This window comes from Bos javanicus, chromosome X, assembly GCF_032452875.1.
Source record: "Bos javanicus breed banteng chromosome X, ARS-OSU_banteng_1.0, whole genome shotgun sequence".
NCBI classification, from domain to species: Eukaryota; Metazoa; Chordata; class Mammalia; order Artiodactyla; family Bovidae; genus Bos; species Bos javanicus.
Window position 1 is genome coordinate 38353562 of NC_083897.1, and position 16574 is coordinate 38370135.

At 60.3% G+C, this 16574-nt stretch overlaps 1 protein-coding gene and 2 non-coding genes across 3 annotated transcripts; all 3 read left to right on the plus strand.

Moving 5' to 3' along the window:
* Positions 1-1336: 1336 nt before the first annotated feature.
* LOC133243594 (small nucleolar RNA SNORA57) lies at positions 1337-1457 on the plus strand. Its single transcript, XR_009735145.1, has one exon. It is a non-coding gene; the product is annotated as a small nucleolar RNA SNORA57 (small nucleolar RNA).
* Positions 1458-5537: 4080 nt separating this feature from the next.
* Positions 5538-14722, plus strand: SLC6A8 (solute carrier family 6 member 8). The gene is made up of 13 exons (XM_061408959.1): positions 5538-6482; positions 8009-8140; positions 8972-9221; positions 9631-9763; positions 10501-10635; positions 10743-10846; positions 10937-11061; positions 11649-11761; positions 11887-12024; positions 12114-12216; positions 12302-12402; positions 12494-12664; positions 13239-14722. The coding sequence occupies exons 1-13, from the start codon at positions 6221-6223 to the stop codon at positions 13377-13379; spliced, it is 1908 nt and encodes a 635-aa protein (XP_061264943.1). The 5' UTR covers positions 5538-6220; the 3' UTR covers positions 13380-14722.
* Positions 12879-12950, plus strand: TRNAG-GCC (transfer RNA glycine (anticodon GCC)). Its single transcript has one exon. It is a non-coding gene; the product is annotated as a tRNA-Gly (tRNA).
* Positions 14723-16574: the final 1852 nt, after the last annotated feature.

Below are 16574 nucleotides of genomic sequence, written 5' to 3' on the forward strand. Positions count from 1 at the left end.
AGAAAGATGAAAGGACAAAAGCCTCGGGCTCCTTCATGGCCAGAACTGGTCTCTGCTGGATTCCACAGGCGGTGTCAGCCACCACCTGAGAGGCTACTTGAATCTATCTGGCTTGGGACGAGGCCCAGCCACCCTCCACAGAGGAGAGCCACAGCCCTACAGATGGACTGAGATTATGCCCTTTGAGGTCCCACCATCAGGAAAGATGGTGCAGGAAAACGGGCCATAAGAGCATAGTCATGCCCAGGTCTCGGGTGAGGGTCCTTGGCTCTATATAGGAAAGAATCCAAGAGTGAGCCAGAATAAAGTGAAAGCAGGTTTACAGAGAGAAACATACTCCTTAGCTTTCCTGGTGGCTCAGTGGTAAAGAATCCACATGCCAATGCAGGAAACTCAGGTTTGATCCTTGGATTGGGAAGATCCCCTGAAGGAGGGAATGGCAACCCACTCCACTATTCTTGTCTGGACAATCTCATGGACAGAGGAGCCTGGCAGGCTACAGTCCTTGGGGTTGCAAAGCCTGGGGCACAACTTGGTGACTAAGCAGCAAACAACACACTCGAAAGGCAGAATGCAGTGTGTCTCAGAGGTGACAGTGGTCCTGAAATATAGGTGCTTAGTTTTTAGGGGCTGGGTAGCTTCATAGGCTACCTAGGGGGAGGATTATCCCAACTATTTTGGAGAAGCGGTGGAGGCTGACAAGAACTGGCCATTGCCTTCTTTTTGGCCTTTTATGTCAGCCTGTGAACTGTCTTGTCACCTGTGGGTGTGTCACTTAGTATGTTAATGCAGTACATCGGGGCTCAAGGTCTACTGAAAGTAGAATCTTCTGCCATCTTGGACATAATCAGTTTTAACCAGTTTCTGTCATATCCTGCTTTTCTCAATGGGTGTGTCATTCTTTAAGGATTGTGCCTTGGCCCCTTTCTTCCTATCTCGGGAGCATAACCACCACTCATCAAGGGTGGGCCGTGCACAGTGACTTCATTCCCAAGAGGACAGGATGAAAACGGGGACATCCGTTGAACTACCACGACCAGGTGACCGAGGTCAACACTGACAGTGGGAGTCATGTGGAAAGCATGATGTCCTGCTGGGGTGTGATGAGAACGACACTTTACTTCCACGGGCTTCCTTTCAATAACCATCACCCTGTTATCTCGAGATATGAAAACCAGAAAAACTCCAAGGAGTCCTCCAGGACCTCCTCCAAGACACCAAAAACGAGGACGGTCACAGCCCAGAGGAACCAAAGAAGATGGGACACCAATGCAGTGTGGGATCCTGGGGCAGAAAAAAGACATGAGGAAATACGAATATGACCGTGGACTGGAACCCTCCCTTTCTTGGCAGGGATTGGGTGTGTGGTCCCGGGTTGCATAACGTACAGAGGCAGAGGGAAAGGGTCCCTTGGCATCATGTCTTCGGTACCGGCAGCTTCAGGCACCAGGACAAAGGCGGAAAACTGGACCTCAGTGGGTGACAATGTAGAGCATTGGTTGATTATTGTAACAACGGGAGCACGCAACGGAGAGTGTTAGTAACAGGGGAAGCTGGGAGTGGGGGTGGGAATTCTCACTACTAGCTCTGCTGTTGGTCTGTGCCTCTAAAGCTCTTCTGATAAAAAGACAGTTCATTTACAACACAGAAACCAATTTTAAAAATCCTGTTGGGGGAGGTCTGTGTGGATGAGCACAGCTGTTGGACCAGCGTGCTGTGCAGGCTGGGGAGTGGTAGGTTGTCCACCATCAGCCTCCACAGGCTTCCAGCCTCTCGGGTGGCCCTCCCCCCAGCCCACCGGGCAGCCTGCACCTTTCTTCCCCTTCCCAGTGGCTGGAAGCACAAAGCCCTTCAAGGTAGACGCCAGTTTTTCCTTTGTTCCCAGCTAATTCTAACTCCAAAGCTTCCTGTGCCTGCCAGCCTCCAAAGAGGGGGAGCCCCCAACCTGCCCCCACCCTGTCTCCAGCTATGAGACCCTCTTGGCATAACCAGTCACCCCAGGGCAGGGTGCTCTCCCACTCAACCCACTACTCCGAAGACCCCAGTAGGAACCAGCACTGGGTCCAATCCCCAGCCCGAATTCCCAGGCCTCCCTGGACAATGGGAGCCCCCCGGACTGGCCTTCCCTCTTTCCAGTTCTCCCCTCCTCCCCTCCCCTTCCTCTTCACCTCCTCCCTCTCACCCACAGTCTAATTGTGGCTTCTTCCTGAGGAATGCTTTGCATCTCACAGAGGAGGAGTGATTGGGAACCCATCTGGAAGGGCCAACCTTATGGCAGAAAGCAATGAAGAACTAAAGAGCCTCTTGATGAAGGTGAAAGAGGAGAGTGAAAAACCTGGCTTAAAACTCAACATTCAAAAAACGAAGATCATGGCATCCGGTCCCATCACTTCATGGGAAATGGATGGGGAAACAATGGAGACAGTGACAGACTTTATTTTGGGGAGCTCCAAAATCACTGCAGATGGTAACTGCAGCCATGAAATGAAAAGACGCTTGCTCCTTGGAAGAAAAGCTATGACCAACCTAGACAGCACATTGAAAAGCAGAGACATTACTTGGCCAGCAAAGATCCATCTAGTCAAAGCTATGGTTTTTCCAGTAGTCATGTATGGATGTGAGAGTTGGACCATAAAGAAAGCTGAGAGCTGAAAAATTGAAGCTTTTGAACTGTGGTGTTGGAGAAGACCCTTGAGAATCCCTTGGACAGCAAGGAGATCCAACCAGTCAGTCTTAAAGGAAAGCAGTCCTGAATATTCATTGGAAGTACTGATGCTGAAGCTGAAGCTCCAATACTTTGGCCACCTGATGCAAAGAACTGACTCACTGGAAAAGACCCTGATGCTGGGAAAGATTGAAGGCAGGAGGAGAAGGGCGAGATAGAGGATGAAATGGTTGGATGGCATCACCGACTTGATGGGCATGAGTTTGAGCAGGCTCCAGGAACTGGTGATGGACAGGGAGGCCTGGCATGCTGCAGTCCATGGGGTCGCAAAAAGTTGGACACAACTGAGTGACTGAACTGACTGGAAGGGCCATCAATACCTGGGTCCAGTGGAGGACAGCCTCCTGGCTTTCAGCTGAGGTTCTGCTGCAGCAGAGGGAGGTCTGACAAAGCCCTGAGACCTCACTGAGGGTTGGAAACCCCTCTGCCTGTGTTCAAACACTGGAGACCTCCCTGTCTGCTGGGGCACTCCCACGGGCTGCTGGGGTCCACACACCAGAGGACCAGTCCATGAACTCCATGTGTCTCCAAAGGCCAGCTCACCTCAGTTGGACGTGGAAGGCTGTGTGGGTATGCGCTTGGGTCAAGGCCCCTCTCAGCCTCCTCTCCAGCTTCCTGGACCAGAGAGCAGCTGAGCTGAACCCTGCAGGACCAGAAGGTGGTAGGCAAGGAAGAGGCACCCCGGGTCGTGGCCCATGGGCCAGCTCCACGAATGTTAGGTGGATCTTCGGTGCGAGGAAACCACAGGAGAGGACATGTGGGGAGGGCCTGGTCAGATTTGTGCTGCTGAGAGAAGCGTGGGTCACAGGAGGGGGTCACGTGGGGTCCCGGGAGGCGGGAGGTGGTGTCAGGAACCACTGGAACCAGCCTGTTGCAGCCCCTGAATGCGGACACCCCAGCTCCAAGTGGCTGGAGGTGGTCCCTGAAGGAGCTGGAGCCATTTTCCGCAGCCAGCTCACCCTTGAGAGTTCTCTAGGACCCAGTCACCTCTCCCTGAGAAGCCTCTGACCCCACCGTGATCGCGGCAGGCAGGTGACAGCTCCCTCCCGTCCTGCCGCTGGCCTTGATACATGTGCCCCGCCCTCCCGGCAAGGTCACAGGAGGCCCCCACTCTTGGCTCTGCTCGATTCACCCTGTGTCCTCCTCAGAAAGTGCCAGCAGTTCACCATATCATCCTCCGCCCTGCAATCCCTCTCCCCGCCAACTTCCTCAGAACAAGCAAATTGTTACATTCTGGAGGCTCCTTGCCCCAGCCAAGACCTCACCATTCCCGAACTTGTCCCAGCAGTCACGTCACCCAGGTCCCCGCCACAGCTGATGCCTCCCCTTAGAGGCATCACCCCACCCGGCCTGCAAATGGCATCCTGCCCCTTCCCCTCTGCCTGCTTTGCTTAGATACTCTTTTGCTCTCTCCAACGTGTCTGGGGGTGCCTGTGCTTGATTGGGCCCTGGCTTCCTCAGGCCATCTTTGGGTCCTGTACTCCTCAGTTGCCTGTCTCCCAAGCTGCTTCACTCTGAGGCTGGGCCAGAGCTCCAGATCGGGGCTCCTGAGGAGTCAGGGGACCCTCGTCACCTTGGGAAGAGGGGTTCCCTGAGCTCCAGGCCCCGCCCCCAACCTGAGCCCAGAGACCCTGCCTGTCTACCCCAGCGGCCAGTCAAGGCTCCCTGAGCGACGCTGCCCCTCCCTCACCTAACAAGCTCAAGCTGGCTCGGACCGGAACTGCTTTTCTTCCTAAAGCCGCCCGGAAGGCTGAGGGTTTAGCTTAACGGGATGAGCCATCTGGGGACTGCAGGGTGGCACGCTCGGGGGAGCCTGGGACTGGGGGCAGGGGGTTGGGGGTGGGCACAGCGCGCATCTGCAGCCATGATGGTAACCCCTCCCTGCCCCCTCGTGGGGCTACTCTCAGTCCTGGAAAATTCCAAACAGGCGGCTCAAGGGCTGCTGGGGAAGCAGCTGAACAACCTGGGTCCTGCTGATCCCTGGGGAGAGAAAAGCGTGGAGCGGAGGCCTTTGGGGGGAGGGTCCGTGCACCTGCCAAGCACCAGAGGGCACCCTTACCCTATAGTGCCACAGTCTCCTGCAGGTCGGGCACGCGGAGGGGCCGCAGGAGTCCCTCCCACCGTCCACTTGGGTGAAAAAGTGCGGCCTTGTCCACCGGCCAGTCAGGCTTCCCTCGGCTTGTTCAGGAGAGTCAGCGAGCGCTGTCACTCTGACAACCAGGACACTAACAGACCAAGGCTGTCTCCCTGAGGGATGTGGAGGGCCCAAGGGCAGGAGACAGGGTCTCGGCAAAGCCCCTCAGCACGCCTGGAGACAGACCCCCGCACCGCCACCGCAGCCTTTCTGAGGGGGCTCGCTGGGCCCAGCGCCTCAGCAGGTGGAAGCAGCCTGCACCCCTGAGGTGGTGTCACGGGGCCCGGAAGCTGGAGGCCTTGGTACCCAACCTCGGGTGGGACTCAGAGATGGGCCAGGCTGCAAGGAGGTTGGGGCGGGGGGCGCCCCAGGATGTCCGAGAAGGTAGCCGGGCCAGCGGCTGGCCTCGAAGCGGGAAGGGCAAGTGAGGTGGCTGGACGGTGCTCCGGGCCTGGAGGAACCCGGGATCAGGGGCGGCTGGGATCCGGGAAGGAGGCGCTGGCGGCGCCCCAGGTAGCGGGCGGCCTCCCGCCGGAGCAGCGTCTCTGGCTCTGGAGAAGGGCGGGAGGAGGTGGGCGGGGTGACCAGGGCGCGCGGAGGGGGAGGGGCGAGGCCCGTCCTCGGGGGGCGGGGCGAGAGTGACGTCACCTTGGAGACGGTTCATAAGCGGCCAGCAGTCCGGCCAAAGAGGAGAGGCGAGATCAGAACACGGTGGTGAGTCGCTGAGCTCGCTGCGGCCCGGAGAGCGGCTAAAGCCGCCGCCGCCGCCGCCGCCGCCGCCGCCACCACCACCACCGCCGCCGGGAAGGAGGGGCGAACGCCTAGGCCGCCGCCGCCGCGGGAGCCGCAGGCGAGTCGGGCAGCCGCGCCGGGCCGGGCCGGGCCGCAGCGGGCGGTGGGGGGGGAGCGCGCGGGAGGTGCGGGCCGCAGGCTCCTGCTCCTGCTCTTGCTCCGGCCGCCGCTTGCAGACAGGGGGCTGCGGATGCCGCCCGCGCCCCCGCTAGGCTGAGCCTCAGGCCGGGCGAGCCACCGCCGCCGCCGCCGCGGGAGCTGCGGGCAGGAGCCTCGGGAGCCGTCGCCGCCGCCCGATCGGGCCCCGCCGCCGCCCGCGAGCCCCCGGGCCCCCGACACACATGAGATTCTTTAGGCTCACTTTCAAGTGCTTCGTGGACTGCTTCTGACCGCGCCGCCCCCGCTGTCCCGCACCCCGCCCGCCTCCCGCCCGCCGCCCCGACCCCCCGGTCCGGCCGTCCTCGGCCCCCGGCGGGCCCGCGCCTTCGGGGCCTTTATCCCCCCCTGCGCCGCTGGCGACCCCGCGCCTGTCCGCCCGCCCGCCCCCGCGGGCCGCCGTGCCCCCGGCCATGGCCAACAAGAGCACGGAGAACGGCATCTACAGCGTGTCCGGCGAGGAGAAGAAGGGCCCCCTAATCGCGCCCGGGCCCGACGGAGCCCCGGCCAAGGGCGACGGCCCCGCAGCCCTGGGGGCGCCCGGCAGCCTCCTGGCCGTTCCGCCGCGCGAGACCTGGACGCGCCAGATGGACTTCATCATGTCGTGCGTGGGCTTTGCCGTGGGCCTGGGCAACGTGTGGCGCTTCCCCTACCTGTGCTACAAGAACGGCGGAGGTGAGCACCGGGCCCCTCCCTAGCCCCACTGGGGCGGCAGGGCGAAGTCCAGAGGGTGGGGAGGCCCCCGGGGTGGCGAGGGAAGGGGAGGGCCGGGGGGCCGCCCCTCACCCGCCGTCGCCGCTCGGTGGCCCAGCCGGGCGGCCACCCCCCTGGCCGGTCATGTGCCTGGCAACGTGGTGGGGGAGGGGGCCTGCGAAGGAAGCCTCGAGCTGTGTCGGCCCCCCACCCCAGCACCAACACCCGCAAGTGATTGGCCACTGAGGTGGCCAGGCGAGGCCTCCCGCCTGGGGGGAGGCCTCCAGAGGTGAGGAGCCCTGGATGCCCCCTCCGATCAGGCACACAAGTGGCACATTGTGCGGGCCCCCCACGTGTGCACACACGAACACACACACAATGGGCCACTCTGTCCCTCCCCCTGACTTCCCCTCCCTTCCCTTCTCTCTCTTCCTCTTGCCTCCCCTCCCCTCCCCTCCCCTCGAGCCTGGGCCTGGAACACTGGGTGCCGGAGCCAGGCTTGGGAAGCCGGCAGCCCGGGCCGCCTGGCGCCATTGCTGGACACACTGCATGCACACCCCATGCCTGCCCGCCCCAGCCCAGCTTAGCAACAGCGATGGGCACGCGTGTGTCCTGTGACTGCAAAGCAGCCCCAGGGGTGGGGTGGGAAAAGCCGCAGGGACTAGGCAGCAGGCGGGAAACTGAGGCTCAGAGCAAAGGCCTTGGCCCAAGGTCACAGCAGGAGGATGCAGAGACCACGGGCCCAGCCAAGCGGCAGCCAAAGCTTAGCCTTTTGAGTAGTTGCCTGGCTAGCTGGGCCAAGGGTCAGGGGCCTGGAGGGGAGGGGTCCCCCACCCCCATCCTGGGCGCTCCTGTCTTGTTGTACCTGCCAGGCTCCCCCAACTTGCTCACTTCATGTCCTTGCTTAGCAACCCTTTCACATACCCTGCACTCTGCTCACTGGTAGACAACTCCACCCACCCACCCTCTTCTTCCTGGGCCTTCAGATGTGCGGGCAAGAGGCTCCCTTCCCTTACCCAACCCCAGTGGGTCCCCGGGCCCGAGTGCCAACCACAGCCAACAGGCATGAGCATGCACACTCATTCATGCCCTCACAGTTCCTTCCTCTGCCGCCCAGCAAACTGCAGCTCAAGGGGTGGCTTGTATCCACAAGTGTGTGTCTCTGCCGTGCCCGTTAGTTAGCTCACCCTCGGTGAGTAGGGGCCAAAGCCCTATAGGGGAAAGGGGCTCTCAGGAAACCAAAAGGAAATGGGGTTCTGCTCGGTGCCTGCCCCCCCGCCTCCCCGCCAAGACTGTTCACCTTGGGCTCCTGAGTCAGCGGCCACCCCTTATACTGATTCACTCAGTGGGAAGTTATCATGGCCTGGGTGGAGCCTGAAGGTGGGGCTCCACCCACACCCCAGGGCTTGGGAAGGCCCTGGACTGTCTTTCCGCAGTTCTGGTCAAGTCCCCTGCCTGGCCAAGGGGCAACCCTGTGCAAGTGCCCACCTCCAGCTTTGTCCCCCCAGGTGTGTTCCTTATTCCCTACATCCTGATCGCCCTGATTGGAGGAATCCCCATCTTCTTCTTGGAGATCTCGCTGGGCCAGTTCATGAAGGCCGGCAGCATCAACGTCTGGAATATCTGCCCCCTGTTCAAAGGTGAGCAGCCCTGGCAGCTCCTGTGTGACCCCCGCGGACCTCTGCCTTTCTCCACCCCTGGGACAAAGATGGTACCCACTACAGAAAACCTCATCCTGTCTGAGCACCAGGCTTGGCATGTGGCCCTCAAGCTGCGAGGACTTGAAGACCACCTACCTGGGTGACCTTGGTGGTGGACCTCTTCCCCTCCCCGCCGGGCGAGAAAGCCCTGCCCACCACCCTTGGGGCTGGAAGGAGGGTGGCTTGGTGTGAGACACGATGGCAGGAAAAGCCGAAGGAGCTGACCCTAGGCTGTGGCACAGACTCATGAAGTGACTGGCTGAGGTTGCCCCTGAGAGGGTGACTGTCTCCCACCCTGCCCCAGGTCCCCATAAAACCCCCCAGCTGCTGAGTATGGGAGGTTGCTGTTGGGAGGGGCGGGAAACAGGTGAAGGCTTGCCTGTCCTTCACTCATCATGCTGGCAGTGGGACTCAGGGGATGACAGGTGTGAGACTAGGGAAACAGGACTTGCCTCTCATGATGGGATGTGTGCTTGTCCGAGGGCTGGGGAGGAAGCAGGGGGCTGGGGGAGGATCTGATTTTTGGCCACAGATTGAGAGGTCTGCCTGGCATGGGGCACTTGTACAAGGAAAGTTGGGGGCTCGGAGGGGTCTGGGTGGACAGCAACAGAAGGGTCTGGTTGCACTGAGGGGGGTCAGAGTCAGCAGATGTGGGGAGCAGGATGTTAGGGGCCCAGCAGGGATCACCGGCAGTGCCTGGTCAGGAGATCGTGGGAGCAATGGGGCCTGGCCAGGGATGAGCCTGGACAGAGACTCTTCCCTGCTCCCCAGGCCTGGGCTACGCCTCCATGGTGATCGTCTTCTACTGCAACACCTATTACATCATGGTGCTGGCCTGGGGCTTCTATTATCTGGTGAAGTCCTTCACCACCACGCTGCCCTGGGCCACGTGTGGCCACACGTGGAACACTCCCGATTGCGTGGAGATCTTCCGCCACGAAGACTGTGCCAATGCCACCATGGCCAACCTCACATGTGACCAGCTTGCTGACCGCCGGTCCCCGGTCATCGAGTTCTGGGAGTGAGTCAAAGCACCTCGGAGCCAGGCCTAGTCTGTCTCGCCTCCTGCACATAGCTTGTGTATGCGCATGTGTGTATGTGCATGCGCGCACAGGTACATGCACATGGGTGTGTCCCGGACCCTGCCCTGGAGGCATGCGACCAGGGATGCAGAGCAGGCTGTGCCTGCCCGCCTGGGGAGGGAAGCGGGAACTGCTGTTGGGCCTACTGGGGATGGCATGGCGCTGGGCTGCCTGGGGGTCCGGGCACACAGACTGCAGGGACCCCAGGCTGGGGACTTAACACAGGCCTCCCAGAAGCACCAGTAGGACCAGCTAGACTCAAGCGCTGCCAGAAGAGCAATGCCACCCAGGACTCTCCCAGTCTCTTGGCCTCTGCAGGCACAACTCTCACAGGCTTTCCTTCTCCAGGAACAAAGTCTTGCGGCTCTCTGAAGGGCTGGAGGTGCCAGGGGCCCTCAACTGGGAGGTGACCCTGTGTCTGCTGACCTGCTGGGTGCTGGTCTACTTCTGTGTCTGGAAGGGGGTCAAGTCAACAGGCAAGGTACAGCCGGGGGAGACCCCGGGGCTTGGGCACCACTGCCTGGGCGTGGGGTGCAGTTGCCAGGGACCACTGCTGCCACAGGAGGTGACTGCATCAGGGGTTGTACTTCAGTCCAGCCCCAGAGCCCCACCCAGTGGAGGGGGAGAGGCCCCCACAGTGGCTGCCCCTTCCCTGGGGGTGGGGCATCCCTGTCCCACCTTCCCACCCTCCCAGTTTCTGTTGATTCCAGCTCTGGTTTAGGGTTCTGGTCAGTTTTAGGGTGTGGGTAGACCCGGTCTACTGCCTGTTTCTATCCACTGATGTGTGGCCTAGAGGACCCCAGCGGGGAGCCTGGACACATTGCTCCTTCGGGGGCCCACTGTCCGGCTGGCGGGACCACTGAACAGACACAAAATAAGACAGCCTGCTGAGCAGGCAGACCTGCTTGGGAGGCAGACGCCTTCAGTGTTATCTCACTCTTACCTGTCTCTGGCAGGCTGAGTTCTAATCCCAAGGACCTTGCGAGCACATGACCTAGAGTCAGGGGCCCAGGAAGCATGGGACCTGATCCTGGCCCCCTCCCTGCAGCTAACCTTGCTTGCTTTGGGGCTGCCGGTATCCCAGCTGAGCACAGCCTCCTTTGGCAGCCATGACTCTGACTAGAAGGCAGGGTAGGGGGCGGTGGTTTGAGTGGCCAGCATGGGGGGTACTGCGGCCTTCCCAGCAGGAGCCCCCTCTAAGCAGCCCGACCCCCCCAGATCGTGTATTTCACCGCTACATTCCCCTATGTGGTCCTCGTTGTGCTGCTGGTGCGCGGAGTGCTGCTACCTGGCGCTTTGGATGGCATCATCTACTATCTCAAGCCTGACTGGTCGAAGCTGGCATCCCCTCAGGTGAGGGAGAGCAGAGGGAGGGGACACGGTGGTGGCGGGGGACACGGGGTCGAGACAGGCACCCCAGCAGGGCTCCCCACACCTTCTCTTCCCTGTCTCACCTCCAGGTATGGATCGACGCAGGGACACAGATCTTCTTCTCTTACGCCATCGGCTTGGGGGCCCTCACCGCCCTGGGCAGCTACAATCGCTTCAACAACAACTGCTACAAGTAGGCACCGCAGCCGGCCACCCCTGCCCTGCCCTACCCACCTGTGGGCGGCAGGCAGTCTCAAGAGCCTGAGTGTTCCCCTGTCCACAGGGATGCCATCATACTCGCCCTCATCAACAGCGGGACCAGCTTCTTTGCAGGCTTCGTGGTGTTCTCCATCCTGGGCTTCATGGCCACAGAACAGGGCGTGCACATCTCCAAGGTAGCAGAATCAGGTAAAGACCCCCCCGCCCCACCAAGCCCCAGCCAGGCTTCTGGAGCCGCAGCTGTACCACGGATATGAACACACGCAAATAGCCATTGTGAGAAATGGGGGAAAGTCCAACTTGATTTGTCCCATCAGCATGGGCCAGGAGGAGGCCTGGCTGAGCAACTGGGAGGCACAGATGTGCCTCCAGCTCAGGGCCAGAGCCCCAAGCCCCCATCTCTCTCTCTCCAGGGGCCTCGGGGTGTGTCCTGCTTGCCAGAGTGTTGCCCAGGGAAAGGGTGGCCTTTTCTGGGTCCGTGGGGACCTGTGACTGCAATGGCTACTGGAACCCAGGCCCCAAAGGCTGAGCCAGACATCCCTGTTACAGGTGTCAGTCTACCAAGGGCCTGCGGGAACCTGCCATCATGGTCCCTGGCATGGCGCACACACAGGGGTGGGAGAGCCCCGGTGATGCTTTGCCACAAGTGGGAAGGCCTCTGTCCACAGGGTACCCTGCCGTAGTTCATTACCCTGGTGCTGGGGAATTGGGTGGGGTGGGGGACAAGATGTGGGTGGGGGGCTCTGGATGTCCACACCCCGCACCTTCTCCCTCAGGGCCTGGCCTGGCTTTCATCGCCTATCCGCGGGCTGTCACGCTGATGCCCGTGGCCCCACTCTGGGCAGCTCTGTTCTTCTTCATGCTGTTGCTGCTTGGTCTGGACAGCCAGGTTTGCAAGGGGTTATGGGCCTACAAGGTGTGTGATGGGGGGTGGTTGTGGGCCTAGGGCACCCTGGGCGCCAGGAGACAGTGGGTGGCCAGGGGAGGGGCCTGGCCTGAGTTGCCCGGCTACAGTTTGTAGGTGTCGAAGGCTTCATCACTGGCTTGCTGGACCTCCTCCCAGCCTCCTACTACTTCCGATTCCAAAGGGAGATCTCCGTGGCCCTCTGTTGCACCATCTGCTTTGTCATCGACCTCTCCATGGTGACTGATGTGAGTGTGAGTGGGACGTGGGCTGCCCACCCCTACCCCGCCTTGCAGGCGGCCAGCTACCAGCCCCCCTGACCCGGCCCCCTCCACAGGGCGGGATGTATGTCTTCCAGCTGTTTGACTACTACTCAGCCAGTGGCACCACACTGCTCTGGCAGGCCTTCTGGGAGTGTGTGGTGGTCGCCTGGGTGTACGGTAGGTTGGGGTCAACAGGCGAGCCAGGCTGGGGCAGTCAGGGGCGGTGGTGGGCGTCTTGAGCTCTGGCCCTCCGTCTCTGCAGGAGCTGATCGCTTCATGGATGATGTGGCCTGCATGATCGGGTACCGACCTTGCCCCTGGATGAAATGGTGCTGGTCTTTCTTCACCCCACTGGTGTGCATGGTAAGGGAGAAGGCCAGGCAGGGTGCAGGGCACCCAGGGGCCAGCCAGCCATGGCTGCTGGGGATGAGTGCCAAGCTTCTCTCACCCACAGGGCATCTTCATCTTCAACGTGGTCTACCATGAGCCGCTGGTCTACAACAATACCTACGTGTACCCGTGGTGGGGCGAGGCCGTGGGCTGGGCCTTTGCGCTCTCCTCCATGCTATGTGTGCCCCTCCACCTCCTGGGCTGCCTCCTCAGGGCCAAGGGGACCATGGCTGAGGTCAGTGCCCCATGCCTCCCTTTGTCCACGCGCCCCCTCCCCCCCTTGGTCCAAACAGGACCTCCAGGGTGCCCATCCTGCCAGCTGCCAGGACAGGTGCCCGGGACACCCTCGATGGGGTATAGATGGAAAACAAGTGGTCCCTCCAGGGACTCTGGTCATGTAGACCTGTCCCCAGCCTCTGTTTTTACAGCCACTCAACCCTACACTGGCTTCCCTGGTGGCTCAGATGGTAAAGCGTCTGCCTGCCATGCGGGAGACCCAGGTTTGATCCCTGGGTTGGGAAGATCCCCCTGGAGAAAATGGCCACCCACTCCAGTACCCTTGCCTGGAAAAATCCCATGGACGGAGGAGTCTGGTGGGTGACAGTCCATGGGGTCGCAGTCAACTGAGTGACTGTACTCACTCACTCGACCCTCCCCTGAACCCAGTTTCCCTACTGCAGGCGTCACAGCCTGGCCAGTGACCAGGCCTGGGGCTCCAAGTTGGTGGCAGGTGGCGGGAAGTGGCCAGAGGCCCAGAGTGAGCAGGGGCCCCTCCCCAGGCACTCAAGGCACGCCCCTCTCTCCCACAGCGCTGGCAGCACCTGACGCAGCCCATCTGGGGCCTCCACCACCTGGAATACAGAGCTCAAGACTCGGATGTCAGGGGCCTGACCACCCTGACCCCAGTGTCTGAGAGCAGCAAGGTGGTGGTGGTGGAAAGCGTCATGTGACGGGCCCCCGGCACCAGCTCCCCCTCTTGTAGCCATAGCATCCCTGCTTTAGCCCCCCCCACCCCTCCCGGGGGGCTTGCCTTTCCCTGCCACTCAACGGGGGTCTGCCTGCCTGGGGTGGGGGGGGGGAGGAAGCACCAGAGTGCTTATAACTCACTTTTTTTTTCCATTTTTAATAAAACACCAAAAAAATACCACAACCCACCAAAAATAGATGCCTCCCCGCCCCCATAACCAAGCTGGTGCACACGCTGCTCCCCAGCGCACCGCCCCCCCCCGCCCCTGCTAGTACCCACTGCAGTCTCACCTCAGCCCCCTGCTCCCTGCCTGCCTCTCCAGGTTCTGCCCAACATACCCTTGGGTGGCCCCCACCCCAGAGGTAGCAGCGTGGGGCCCAGGATTGGAGAGCAGAGGGGGAAGGTGGGGCGCACAGCCACAGAACCAAGGCAGATACTTCAGCTGGGCTAGACCCCTCTCCCCATCCCCGATCTAGACGCTTAGAGAGCCAGCCAGCAACGGGACCTTCGGTTCCTGCGCCAATTGCCACCAATATCAATTGTGTGAGCTTGTGTATGAGTGCACGTGTGTGTGAGTACATAGGGTATAGATCTCTTCTCTCTCAGCAATGGTGAATACCAGGTGTAAGTTGTGCCTGTGGGCAAATGAGGCTTGTATTTTGCACATTTTATAAAAACTTGAGAGATTTCTGCTTGTATATTTCTAAGAGAAACACCCCAATGTCCCTCTCCTTGCCACGCCCCATCCCTTTCAGCCCCTCTTATACCTCTGCCCCCCAGCCAAGGAGTGTGAATTTCTAGATCTAATTTTCATAGGCAAAACAGAAGCTTCAAGCTATCAAGTGTGCAAGTCCGTCGTGTGGGTATGCATGTGCAGTCCCCAGCCCCAGACCAGTGGAAAAGTGCAAGGTTGGGGGGAGCCTCACTGGGTGTCCCCACAAGTCGGCAGGGTCGGCTGATGCATCACCATGGGGGCCCGTGGCTTCCCACCTGGCCTGCTCAGGCTGGCCCCCACCCTGCCCTCTGGGATGGGCACCACCTGGGACAGGCACCACCACTGCAGGGACCCGAGGTGGGCACCAGCCTAGGTATGGCTCCCACCTGAGAGCTTCAGGCTGATACACTGTCCATGTCTCAAATCCTCCATGTGTCAGGTTCACTGAACCCTGCGTGTCACGTTCAGTCCTGAGGGGGCCCTTGAGGGGCTTCCCTCACACCCTGACATGGGCTGGACGGGTGGGGCTGGGGGAGGGCCAGGGTCCAGTGGGGACGCCCTTACTGTGCTAAAAGCCACTGCAAACAGCAATAAAGACGTCATTTTCCAAAGCTGGCTCCTGCTTGTCAGGTGTTGGGGGGGCAGTCAGGGGATGATGGGGTGTGAGCCCTCCCCACCCTGAGTGGCTTCCCTGGGCAAGTGTTGGTTCTGAGGTCTCTACACCTGGCACAGTTCCAGGAACAGTGCAGGGAGCTGACATACTTGGGGACCAAGGGCCACTAAAGAGGAACGCACTAAGCAGGGAAGGTGGGTGTCAAGTCCAGGCTCTAGCTTCTCAAGGGTGCTCCTCTGAGAGCAGGTAGGGCCCGGGGGAAGGTTGGTCACTGGGCAGGACCAGGGCACTAGCAGGTGCAAAGTCACCAGGTTAGTGACCTGCCTGCACCTGATGTGAAGAGCTGACTAACTGGAAAATGCCCTGATGCTGAGAAAGATGGAAGGCAGGAGAAGGGGGGTGATGGAGGATGATATGGTTGGATGACATCACTGACCCTGTGGACATGCTGCAGTCTGTAGGGTTGCAAGGAGTTGCGCACAACTTGGCAACTGAACAACCAACAGGTTTGTGGATGGCTGGGACCCCTTCTTGGGTGGTGTTGCCAGGCTCTGCACCAGGGAGACGAGGTTCAGAGGGGACAGTGTTATCTACCAAGTAGAAATGTCTAGTCGGCAGATAGACAAGGAGTTTGAAGTTCTAGAAAGTCTGCACTGTAGACAGAACTTTGGAAGTTCTCATTACATAAAGACGGCCCCGAGCCTGGATGAGTCCCTGGGCAGCTGGAGAGGGAGCCTTGGCCCAGGCACCGAGCCCTGGGGCCCTGGGACACTCTGGATGTGGCAGAGCAGAGGGGGAGCTGGCTGCAGAGTCAGGAAAGTTGGGAGGGACACCCCTCCACCACCCAGAACACACATGTGAGGGCCCACCATCCCCTCCAGGTGTCAGGGAGGAGGGGGTGATGGGCTCTGTCGGAGCTTTGGTGATAAGATCACACAGGATGAGAAATCTGGGGCGAAGGCAAAGGCAAAAACCTGATCGGGATGGCATTAAGGGGTGGAAGCAACCCGTCTCCGCAAAGAGGAATAAAGAAAAGGAGCTCCATCCTGAAAAATGAGGGAAATTCTGACACCTGCAACAAGATGGATGAACCTCTGAGACATGACACGTGGCAGAAAGCAGCCAGAAGACACATCCTGTGTGACTTGACTTCTCTGAGGAGTGCAATTCCAAGAAAGTGGGGGGGAGGGGGGAAGTTAGTGTTCAATGGGGACAGTGTCCGTTTGGAATGAGGGAACAGTTCAGGAGATGCGCAATGGGGATGGCTGCACACGACGGAAGTGCACTTACTGCCATTCAACTGCCATCCTGAAAATGATTCCGGGGGAAGTCTGAGATTACACACGCTTTGGCACGAGGTTTCAGAGGTGTGGCGGGGAAGAAGTAGACCAAGGAAACCCATTCAGGATCCATCCAGAATAACAGGAGGGAGGATGGGGTGAGACACAGACATACAGGTGGCCAGGGCCAGTCCGCTTATCAGCTGAGGCGGGCCTTCCTGGGGTGGGCGTCAAGGTAGGGCACCGGCTGCCTGCTCTGAATGCCAGCCTGAGCAGAAGGGATGGGGTGGCCCTTCAGAGAAAACGGACAACTGGTTCCTCTTCAGTCCCTCACAGGCCATTCCCCGTTTAGCCAGGCAGCGACCCCTTAGTGAGGGGAGGGCCTGAGCTCTTAACTGGACAGCCAGGGGTGGGCTCTGGCTTGTGCCAGTCACAAGCAAACATTCCGGTGGTCACCAAGGAGAACCTGGACAGGGTGCAGGTCACCGGAGCCTGGGGAGGAATATCAGCTGAGTAGGCCCCACCCCAAGTCAACCTGGGCCTCTGGAGCCTCAGCTGGCAGAGATGCCT